General features: G+C 42.2%; 1 protein-coding gene across 1 annotated transcript in view; it reads right to left on the reverse strand.

Moving 5' to 3' along the window:
* The window catches only part of HOOK1 (hook microtubule tethering protein 1), a 143,954-nt gene extending 133,792 nt beyond the window's left edge, over nucleotides 1–10,162 (reverse strand). The window contains exon 1 of the mRNA XM_082264802.1: nucleotides 9,922–10,162. Within this exon, the coding sequence (XP_082120928.1) occupies nucleotides 9,922–9,966 (45 nt within the window). The 5' untranslated portion in view covers nucleotides 9,967–10,162. The remainder of the gene's footprint in view (nucleotides 1–9,921) is intronic.
* Nucleotides 10,163–12,643: the final 2,481 nt, after the last annotated feature.

The raw sequence follows: 12,643 nt of genomic DNA on the forward strand, positions 1-12,643 counted from the left end.
AACCCTGCACGCTGTACGTAGCTCATCCCTGAACCCTGCACGCTGTACGTAGCTCAGCCCTGAACCCTGCACTCTGTACGTAGCTCATCCCTGAACCCTGCACGCTGTACGTAGCTCACCCCTGAACCCTGCACGCTGTACGTAGCTCATCCCTGAACCCTGCACGCTGTACATAGCTCATCCCTGAACTCTGCACGCTGTACGGAGTGCATCCCTGACCCTGCACGCTGTACGTAGCTCATCCCTGACCCTACACGCTGTACGTAGCTCATCCCTGAACCCTGCACGCTGTACGTAGCTCATCCCTGAACCCTGCACGCTGTACGTAGTGCATCCCTGAACTCTGCACGCTGTACGTAGTGCATCCCTGAACTCTGCACATAAAGTACTCCTTGTATTTACTACCACACCCACCATTCAATGCAGTTTGATGGGGGGTGGGAGGGGGGAGTTTCTGCACCTATTTTCTGGGAGAATAAGCCCTAAATAAATTCATAGTCTTACAGACACAATCTGCCCTTTGAGGACAACCATAATGCTGGTTTGGCCCACAATGAAATGGAGATTAACACCCCTGGCATAGGCTTTTCTTTCTGGTGGTTTTTATCATATTGGTTGAACTCAATTGACTTTACTACCTCTCTGTTCCTTACTGTGTAAACTGTGGACAGGCAGCTGAACCGTTTGTGTTTTTTTTTTTTATCACTTTTTCTTTTTTTTACCATTTTCCAATCTTTTTTTCTCTAACTTTTTATAAAGAATCTTGCTGAGGGTAATATATCAAAGGTGGTGCTGACCATGTCCTGCAGCGTGTCTGCAGTCTCTGACCATCTCCTGCAGTGTGTCTGCAGTCTCTGACCATCTCCTGCAGCGTGTCTGCAGTCTCTGACCATCTCCTGCAGCGTGTCTGCAGTCTCTGACCATCTCCTGCAGCGTGTCTGCAGTCTCTGACCATCTCCTGCAGCGTGTCTGCAGTCTCTGACCATCTCCTGCAGTGTGTCTGTAGTCTATGACCATCTCCTGTAGTATGTCTGCAGTTTCTGACCATCCCCTGCAGCGTGTCTGCAGTTTCTGACCATCCCCTGCAGCGTGTCTGCAGTTTCTGACCATCCCCTGCAGCATGTCTGCAGTTTCTGACCATCCCCTGCAGCGTGTCTGCAGTTTCTGACCATCCCCTGCAGCCTTTGATCATCTCCTGTAGTGTGATTACAGTCTCTGACCATCACCTGTAGTGTGATTACAGTCTCTGACCATCTCCTGTAGTGTGATTACAGTCTCTGACCATCTCCTGTAGTGTGATTACAGTCTCTGATCATCTCCTGTAGTGTGATTACAGTCTCTGACCATCTCCTGCAGCGTGTCTGCAGTCTCTGACCATCTCCTGCAGCGTGTCTGCAGTCTCTGACCATCTCCTGCAGCGTGTCTGCAGTCTCTGACCATCTCCTGCAGCGTATCTGCAGTATCTGACCATCTCCTGCAGCGTGTCTGCAGTATCTGACCATCTCCTGCAGCGTGTCTGCAGTCTCTGACCATCTCCTGCAGCGTGTCTGCAGTCTCTGACCATCTCCTGTAGTATGTCTGCAGTTTCTGACCATCCCCTGCAGCGTGTCTGCAGTTTCTGACCATCCCCTGCAGCGTGTCTGCAGTTTCTGACCATCCCCTGCAGCGTGTCTGCAGTTTCTGACCATCCCCTGCAGCGTGTCTGCAGTTTCTGACCATCCCCTGCAGCCTCTGATCATCTCCTGTAGTGTGATTACAGTCTCTGACCATCTCCTGTAGTGTGATTACAGTCTCTGACCATCTCCTGTAGTGTGATTACAGTCTCTGACCATCTCCTGTAGTGTGATTACAGTCTCTGACCATCTCCTGCAGCGTGTCTGCAGTCTCTGACCATCTCCTGCAGTGTGTCTGCAGTCTCTGACCATCTCCTGCAGTGTGTCTGCAGTCTCTGACCATCTCCTGTAGTATGTCTGCAGTTTCTGACCATCCCCTGCAGCGTGTCTGCAGTTTCTGACCATCCCCTGCAGCGTGTCTGCAGTTTCTGACCATCCCCTGCAGCGTGTCTGCAGTTTCTGACCATCCCCTGCAGCCTCTGACCATCTCCTGTAGTGTGATTACAGTCTCTGACCATCTCCTGTAGTGCGATTACAGTCTCTGACCATCTCCTGTAGTGTGATTACAGTCTCTGACCATCTCCTGTAGTGTGATTACAGTCTCTGACCATCTCCTGTAGTGTGATTACAGTCTCTGACCATCTCCTGTAGTGTGATTACAGTCTCTGACCATCTCCTGTAGTGTGATTACAGTCTCTGACCATCTCCTGTAGTGTGATTATAGTCTCTGACTCCCTATATCAGGTAAGTTGACCCTCTCTGGCCTATGATGTCTGTCCATTCTTGGCTGAAGCCCATCAAAAATGTGCTCACCATCAAACAAGCAGCAATGTCACAACTCCTCGTTAGTTCGGCCAGGGAGAGAGCGATGCAGCAGGAGCGTGTACTGTACTAAGAGCTCCCTTCACCTCCAGCAACAACATCGCCAGTGTGACACCTCTACAAATCATATTTATTTCTTAGAAGCCAAAAAAACACCAGGAAAAAAAATCCAGTTCACATTCAGTTTTACAAGAGTGATGGCGTATATTCCTGCGCGGTGAGCACCCCATCCTCCGACAGAACTCTACAGAAAACATTGTAAACACGACAGGAGGCTCGTAAACAGCGCTTGCATCTGACAAATGGACTGAAACTGAAGTCATGTGATTATTATGAGCGGAGAACACACTGACCTCAGACAGAAAATAAATAGAGGCGATCAATAAAAAAACATTTCAATGTCTTCTCTTATAAAAACCCAAATATACAACTACAGCCTGTGTGCAATAAAATCCATCCTCACACACAGGGGTGAGAAGGGAGAGGAGAACTTCCAATCACTATCATATTATTAATTCTGCTGCGATTTCTATTGTTGTAAACTTAAAGCGGAGTTCCACCCTAAATTTACACTTACCTCCATCTTCTCGCTCCGGGTCACCTGAAAAACAAATGGATAATCGCAATTTTTTTTTTTTTACTTACCTTGTAGAGAAAATATACTTACCTTACTTCCACTTCCTCCGCTCGGCGGCCGCGGCGATTCGTCACTTCCTGGCTTTTGCAATGATTCCTGGGAGCTGAACGTCATCGCTCCCAGGAATCAATGCGCCTGCACCGGCCCCGACGTCAGTTCCGGTGCGGGCGCCTCATTCCCTGCTAAACAGCTTCTGGGCATGCCCAGAAGCTGTGCAGGGATGACGCGCGTGCACCGGAAGTGACGTCGGGGCCGGTGCAGTGCATCGTGGGACCGAAGAAGAAGGAAGAGGACGGAAGAGGACGCGGATTAGGATCGCGCTGGCTTCAAGCTGCCCACACCTGAGATGGCAGCGCTGGACAATACATTTTCAAGGTAAGTATTTCTCCCAAAAGGTAAGTGAAACCCGGGACAGATCAGAGGCTAGCCATTGTGGAATGTACTAGCACTGACTGTCCCGGGGGTATTTTTATTAAAAAATGTATAACCAGGGTGGAACTCCGCTTTAAAAAAAAAAAAAAAAAAATTAAAAACATCAAGCAAAACAAAAAACTCAAGACCAGGCAAATGCCCATTTTGGGTAATGTTATATAATTACATTTACCACATTAAAATATATTGTTAAATGATATTAAAAATAATAATACTTTTATAATACACACATACATTTACACACACACACTATATATATATTATACTGTTAGGATATGGTATAATATATATATATATATATATATATAAATAAAATTATATAACAATAAATATTAAGTATATACATTTAAAAATACCAATTTTTTTAATGGATCATAAAATATATATCCATAGTTTTTGATAGAAAATATATATTCTTTATCATTACATGAAAAGAAAAAAAAAATTATGAAATAAATTATATTTTTATAACACGTATTTAAATATACATTAAAAATTGCATTGAACATTTTTTTTTTTTTTCTATTACATAACCATTTTTGTCTTTTTTTTTAACCACTTAAGCCCCAGAGGATTTGGCTGCTAAAAGACCAGGGGGTTTTTTGCGATTTTTTACTGCGTGAATTTGACGGACAATTGCGCGGTCGTGCGATGCTGTACCTAAACGAATTTCACGTCCTTTTTTTCCCACAAACAGAGCTTTCTTTTGGTGGTATTTGATCACCTGTGCGATTTTTTGATCATGCGCTATAAACAAAAAAAAGAGCGTAATTTTTGTAAAAATAACAATATTTTTCACTTTTTTTATATGAAATTCCCCCCCAAAAAAATTTAAAAATCAAAATTTTTTAACATTTTCGGCCAAATTGTTTTACGCTACATATGTTTGGTAAAAAAAAAAAAAAAAAAAAAAAAAAAAAATCGCAAAAAGCGTATTTTGATTGGTTTGCGCAAAAGTTATCGCGTTTACTAACAAAGGGAAAGTTTTTGTCATTTTTGGTGTTTTTTTTTTAACGAGTAATGGCGGCGATCTGCGATTTTTTTTGCGGTTCTGCGACATTGCGGTGGACAGATCGGACCCTTGACTGACATTTTTGACACTTTTGGGGTTACCAGTGACATTACTACAGTAATCAGTGCTATATATATGCACTGTTACTGCAAAAATGACACTGGCAGGGAAGGGGTTAACTTTATTGGACAGGGAGGGGTTAAGTGTGTCCTAGGGGCGTGTTTCTAACTGTGCAGGGACATGGCTATTGGTGTAAAAGCAAAGATCAACGGTTCTACATAGTAGAACTGTCAGATCTTCATTTTTACACAGGGGAGAATGACAGGCGGCTTGTTTACATAAGCCGCTCTGCCTTTCTCCCTTCACAGGAGCGATCGTAGTGTGACCGGCGGACATCGAGTCCGCCAGACACACGCACTGACTTGTCTGTGAACGAGCGCCCGCCCGCAATAGGCTCGCAAGTCAGTGACAGGCGAGTGACGTACCGATACGTCACTCTGCCTGGCCGGGGCTGACCGCCGCAGTATATAGTCGTGCGGCGGTCGGCAACCGGTTAAAAACATGCTGGGATTTGTCTTCCCACAGCAGTTATGGCACCACTTGGGTGATATATAAGGAAAAGTGGGAGAAATATTAATAAACCGTTATATGCTATAAATATAATCATTTTATTTTTTTTTAGAATTATTATAGCTTTTGATGGATTATATATATATATATCTATCTCACTTAGAGATTGAGCTGCAGCACAGTATTCCAACATAATAACGACCCCAAACACACCTCCAAGACGACCACTGCCTTGCTAAAGAAGCTGAGGGTAAAGGTGATGGACTGGCCAAGCATGTCTCCAGACCTAAACCCCATTGAGCATCTGTGGGGCATCCTCAAACGGAAGGTGGAGGAGCGCAAGGTCTCTAACATCCACCAGCTCTGTGATGTCATGGAGGAGTGGAAGAGGACTCCAGTGGCTACCTGTGAAGCTCTGGTGAACTCCATGCCCAAGAGGGTTAAGGCAGTGCTGGAAAATAATGGTGGCCACACAAAATATTGACACTTTGGGCCCAATTTGGACATTTTCACTTAGCGGTATACTCACTGTTGGTGCCATCAGTTTAGACATTAATGGCTGTGTGTTGAGTTCATTTGAAGGGACAGCAAATTTACACTGTTAGAGCCGGTCCACACTAGCGCGACTTGTCAGCCTGACAAGTCGCGGTCCCTCGCAGTCCATTGACCGCTACAGGACCCGTTCTAATAGGAGCGACACAAGTCGCTCCGGCTTAGAAAAAGGGTCCTGTACTACTTCGGGGCGACCTCAGAGCGACTTGCATAGACTTCCATTATGTGAAGTCCCTGCAAGTCGCTCCGAAGTCGTAGTGCATGGGAATGCACAAGTCGCCCCCGAAGTAGCAAGGAGTCGTGTCGCCTCAGTGTGAACCGAGCCTTATACAAGCTGTACACTTACTACTTTACATTGTAGCAAAGTGTCATTTCTTCAGTGTTGTCACATGAAAAGATAGAATAAAATATTTACAAAAATGTGAGGGGTGTACTCACTTTTGTGAGATACTGTGTATGTATTATATAGCACCCTTCTAGGTAGCTGCTAGGTAACCTATAGAGGAGGCCTTGTCTGCTTATCAGCAGGGTCCAATTATTCAGTCAGGCTGTCATGTGCTCTCAGGTGTGACTGTGGAGTTGGGGGGAGTCTCCCCACTGTATCCAATGAGGGCTCTCATTGGGCAGTGGAGGAAACCTGACCAATAGCACACCAGGGCTTGTATCTATCCCAGAGAGGGCAGAATATGCCGCAATGCATCCTGGGATGGGATATAAGTCTGAGGGGAGCACATGACAGGGTGTCTTTGGCGAGAAGCAGAGTCCCAGGAGGGGGGGGGGGGTGACGGCTGTCTCTCCTCCTGTCAGTGAGGGAAGGTGTCCCGGGCGGTTGGCCTAGAGGACAGAAGGTTGAGCTGAGCTGCAGAGAGGGATCCAGAGTGCTGAGGACTGTGCGGAGCTGTAGGGGCCGGAGTTTCCAGGAAAGCAGAGTCATGAATACCTTAAACTGCCCCGGGGTCTGCCTAGGATAGGAAACCACTCCAGGGAGGTCAGAGGGATCCAGGAGCCAGCTAACCAGGAGGAAGCTTAGAAAAGGGGGTGCCTGAGTCTAAGCCCTGAAGAGAAGTATAATAGTAAAGAGGGTGCCAGTGCGTGTGGGCCCTAAAGTATTAAGAGCTGCAGCAGTGTTTCAAGTTCTGGAACATCATCCTATGGACAGATGAGACCAAGATCAACTTGTAGCAGAGTGATGGGAAGAGAAGAGTATGGAGAAGGAAAGGAACTGCTAATGATCCAAAGCATACCACCTCATCTGTGAAGCATGGTGGTGGTAGTGTCATGGCGTGGGCATGTATGGCTGCCAATGGAATTGGTTCTCTTGTATTTATTGATGATGTGACTGCTGACAAAAGCAGTAGGATGAATTCTGAAGTGTTTCGGGCAATATTATCTGCTCATATTCAGCCAAATGCTTCAGAACTCATTGGACGGCGCTTCACAGTGCAGATGGACAATGACCCGAAGAATACTGCAAAAGCAACCAAAGAGTTTAAGGCAAAGAAGTGGAATGTTATGCAATGGCCAAGTCAATCACCTGACCTGAATCCGATTGAGCATGCATTTCACTTGCTGAAGACAAAACTGAAGGGAAAATGCCCCAAGAACAAGCAGGAACTGAAGACAGTTGCAGTAGAGGCCTGGCAGAGCATCACCAGGGATGAAACCCAGCGTCTGGTGATGTCTATGCGTTCCAGACTTCAGGCTGTAATTGACTGCAAAGGATTTGCAACCAAGTATTAAAAAGTGAAAGTTTGATTTATGATTGTTAATCTGTCCCATTACTTTTGGTCCCTTAAAAAGTGGGAGGCACATATACAAACTGTTGTAATTCCTACACCGTTCACCTAATTTGGATGTAAATACCCTCAAATTAAAGCTGAAAGTCCGCAGTTAAAGCACATCTTGTTTGTTTCATTTCAAATCCATTGTGGTGGTGTATAGAGCCAAAAAGATTTAGAAACCCCAGGAGGGCTAAAGGGAGCAGCGCAAAGGACTTTGTGTCACCGGGGAAGTGTCAAAGTCAGTACAGAGTTAACAGGACAGCAAGTCAGCGTTAGCAAGCGCCAACCGGCGGTGACCGGCATTCAGCCGGCATCAAGAGGCATTTTACTCAATTGTCCCAATACAGTGTATAGCCGAGCCAGAGGAGGATCCCACTCATTCCCTTCTCCCATCCAAGTTCTTAAAATAAATACAAAACCCAAAGATGCCGGACTGTTCCTTGTCTCAGTGCTCACACTTGGAGAGCATGTTTAAATGTGCTGTTGTTAATAGCGGTAACCCTGGCAGACCCAGATCCGGCACAATGCCTGGAAATTCTGCTACATATATATTGTTTTCTTACTCTAATATTATAAAAAATTATTTTCATGAACTAGAAAAAATAAATAAAAAATGCGTGTATATATATATATATATATATATATATATATATATATATATATATATATATATATATATATATGCATTTATTTATTTTTTCTAGTTCATGAAAATAATTTTTTATAATATTGGAGGAAGAAAAAAATTTTCATGAACTAGAAAAAATAAATAAAAATGCGTGTGTGTGCGTGTATGTATATATATATATATATATATATATATATATATATATATATATATATATATATATATATACACGCATTTTTTATTTATTTTTTCTAGTTCATGAAAATAATTTTTCATAATATTAGAGGAAGAAAACAATGTATATTATATCTCACATACATATTTATATTACAGGAAGATAGGAAAATATATATAAATTAAAAAAATATTTTATATACACATAGATACACAAACAAAACATGAATATGCATGCACATTTAAAAAAAAAAAAAAAATTATATATATATATATATATATATATATATATATATATATATATATATAAACAAACTTGCATTCATGATCCTGTCAGCCGTTTCCTACTAGGTTAAATCTGATTTTTTTAATTATTATGATGAAAACAAGCTGGGATTTGTAGTCCCACAGCAGTCAGAGCATCACTTGGGTAATCTAAGAATTATAGTTTTTGGTGGCAAATACACATATATACAGTGTGACTGTGTGTATCTATATTTTTCTCTTCCACTAATAACATAAAAAAATTAATAATGATAATAACATATATATATATATATATATATATATATATATATATATATATATATAATATATATATATATATAAAATTATATTATAATACAAGAAAACAAAAGTAATTTATATATATATATATATATATATATATATATTTTTTTTTTTTTTTTTGGCTGCAAATACAGGTATATACAGTGTGACTGTGTGTATCTATATTTTTCTCTTTCACTAATAACATAAAAAAATTAATAAATTAATAATGATAATAATCATAATAAAAATAATAATACACACATATATATTTATATATAATTATATTTATAATACAAGAAAACAAATGTATATATATATATATATATATAAAAATAACAAAAAGAAATATGCATATTTAAAAAAGTAAATAAAAAAATAGGCTTGCATTTTTTGTTTATTTTTATTTACATAGATAACCCTTTTAGCCTTTATCTGGGTTTTTGTGATGAGTATGCTGGGATTTGTAGTGCCACAGCAGTCAGAGCACCACTTGGGTAATCTAAGAATTATAGTTTTTGGCGGCAAATACACATATATACAGTGTGACTGTGTGTATCTATATTTTTCTCTTCCACTAATAACATAAAAAAATTAATTAATAATGATAATAATCATAATAAAAATAATAATACATTATATATATATATTAAATTATAAAATAATACAAGAAAACAAATGTAATATATATATATAAATAACAAAAAGAAATATGCACATTTAAAAAAATAAAAATTAAAAAAATATGGTTGCATTTTGTGTTTATTTTTATTTCCATACATAACCATTTTAGCCTTTCTCTGGGTTAGTGTGATGAGTATGCTGGGATTTGTAGTGCCTCAGCAGTCATGGCACCATTTCGGTATTTAATTTATGACCGGTATGAGAAATGTCGTTACACATTCTATACATATATAAATTCATAGAATATATCATTAGAGTTTTTGATGGAAAATATTTGTTTATATTAGAAGGAAGGAAATATATATCCATATACTGTATACCTATGATACACACACACGCATATTGCAGATATCAGTGTACACATGACACCCCCCCCCCCCCTCCTTATTAAATGAAAGCCCCTCATTGGTGGAACTACCCCCAAGCCCCCCATATATGACGTCATAGCCCCTCCCCCTCGCTCTCACCCAGATGATGAGGCTCTCGCACAGCTCGTTCTCCTTGCCGGCCATCTCTTCCCCGGTCACCCGTTCCTTTTCCCTCTGATCCGGCTGACCTCACCTGGGAACAGGGAAGGAAGGAGGAGGAGCTCACAGGGACAGGCTGCAGTTTACGCCTTTTTTCCTCGCTCCGGCGTAAGCTTCTAGAGCCTTAATGGGAGCTACGCCGCCGGAGCAGCGTAAGTGTCCTCTGTGAATAGAACCGTGACTCACGCCCCCTCTATTGCCCCGCGCTCTAGCCACTCCTATAGCGGATGACAGGTGCGTGACACGCCCCCCAAGCCTTGCAGCAGGTGACTGTGCGAGCCTCGGAGCCAATCGGGTGGCGCAGAGCGAGCCAATTCGCTTTGAGCAAGGGGGCGGTTCTTTGCGCTGGATTGGTGTGGAGGAGGCTGTAGGCGGAGTAGGATTGAAACCCCGCCTTTTTTGAGACTTGAGTGACGGCTGTTCTGTCACATGTGACCAAATCTGTGAGGAGAATGTGGAGAGTGATAACGAGTCTTGTTGCCCATAGCAACCCCTTAGCTCCTATTTGTTAGTTTACATTCAGAATTCTGACTGGTTGCTATAGGCAACTGGAAATGTTCTGTCAGCACACTTTTCATACATATCCCCTTCATACATGGTACAAGATGGTCCCCAATGTTTATTAACCACTTCTGGACTGGAAGGATTTTCCCTCTTAATGACCAGGCCATTTTTTGTGATTCCGCACTGCGTTACTTTAACGGACAATTGCGCGGTCGTGCAACGCTGTACCCAAATAAAATCAACGTCCTTCTTTTCCCACAAACAGAGCTTTCTTTTGGTGGTATTTGATCACCTGTGCGATTTTTATTTTTTGCGCTATAAACAAAAAAAAAGCGACAATTTGGGGAAAAAAAACAATATTTTTCACATTTTGCTATAAAACATTCCCCAAAAAAATGTAAAAATTAAAATTTTCATCCTTTTAGGCCAATTTGTTTTCTTCTATATATTTTTGGTTTACAAAACATCGCAATAAGCGTATTTTGATTGGTTTGCGCAAAAGTTATCGCGTCTACAAACTAGGGGATAGATTTATGTCATTTTTTTTTATTTTACTAGTAATGGCGGCGATTTAGCAGGACTGCGACAATGTGGCGGACAGATCGGACCCCTAACTGACATTTTTGACACTTTTGGGGGGGACCAGTGACATTACTACAGTAATCAGTGCTAAAAATATGCTCTGTCACTGTAATAATGACACTGGCAGGGAAGGGGTTAACCCAGAGGCGATCAAAGGGTTAAGTATGAGCGTCGGGCAGAGATGGTGAACCTTGGCACCCCAGATGTTATGGAACTACATTTCCCATGATGCTCAACTACGCTGCAGAGTGCATGAGCATCATGGGAAATATAGTTCCAAAATAACTAGGGTGCCAAGGTTCGCCATCACTGGCCTAGGGGGTGTTTTCTAACTGTGAGGGGGATGCGCTTGTAATATCAATGCAGAGACCTGTGATCCTAAATAGGAAGAACACAGCAGCTCTTTGTTGATAGCTGAGAGAACAACGGTCTGCTGTGTTTACAACAGCAGACCGCCATTCTCTCTTCACAGGGAGCGATCGGTTTCCCCGCTGTTGAGTGGGCGCGGGGGGCACGTGCGCCCTCGGGAGCACTCCCACGAACCGCGGTACAGGTACGGCGATTTGCGGGACCCTACTTAACTGCTGCCATATAACTGCGGCGGCTGGTGGGCAAGTGGTTAAGCACTTTAAGACCGGAAGGATTTGCCCCCTTAATGACCAGGCCCTATTTTACGACACTGCGTTACTTTAACAGACAATCGCGCAGTCGTGCGACGCTGTACCTAAATAAAATTGATGTCCTTTTTTTCCCCACACACAGAGCTTTCTTTTGGTGGTATTTGATCACCTGTGCAATTTTATTTTTTTGCGCTATAAACAAAAAAAGGAGCGACAATTTTGAAAAAAAAAAAAAACAATATTTTTCACATTCTGCTATATAACATTCCCAAAAAAAAATTTAAATCAAATTTTTTTTAACATTTTAGGCCAATTTGTTTTCTGCTACATATTTTTGGTAAAGAAAATTTTGATTGGTTTGCGCAAAAGTTTTCGTGTCTACTAACTACGGGAAAGATTTGTCATTTTTATTTTTATTGTTTTTTTTTTTTACCAGTAATGGCGGCGATCTGCGATTTTTTTTGCAGGACTGCGACATTGCGGCGGACAGATCGGACCCCTAACTGACATTTTTGACACTTTTGGGGGGACCAGTGACATTACTACAGTAATCAGTGCTACAAATATGCACTGTTACTGTAATAATTACACTGGCAGGGAAGGGGTTAACACAGTGGGTTATCAAGGGGTTAAATGTGTACCTAGGGGAGTGATTCTAACTGTGGGGGGGCGTGACTTCTGAAATGATCATAGAGACCTGTGTTCCTATGATCACAGGAGCTCTATGACCATTCCAGGGAGAAGAACGGTCAGCTGTGTTTACAACAGCCACCTGACCCGTGCATCGTCTTCCCTGCTGATGATCGGGGGCTGGAGCGCGCCGGCGGCACGCGCTCGCCCCCTAGCTTCCATCAAGCGACCTACGTACCCGTACGTCGGTTTCCCTGGGAGAGCCACCCTGCCCCTGTATATAAACGGTCGGCAAGTGGTTAATAATGTATATACATTCACCTGCC

The sequence above is a fragment of the Pelophylax lessonae genome, assembly GCF_965119305.1.
Source record: "Pelophylax lessonae genome assembly, chromosome: 8".
Classification (NCBI taxonomy): domain Eukaryota; kingdom Metazoa; phylum Chordata; class Amphibia; order Anura; family Ranidae; genus Pelophylax; species Pelophylax lessonae.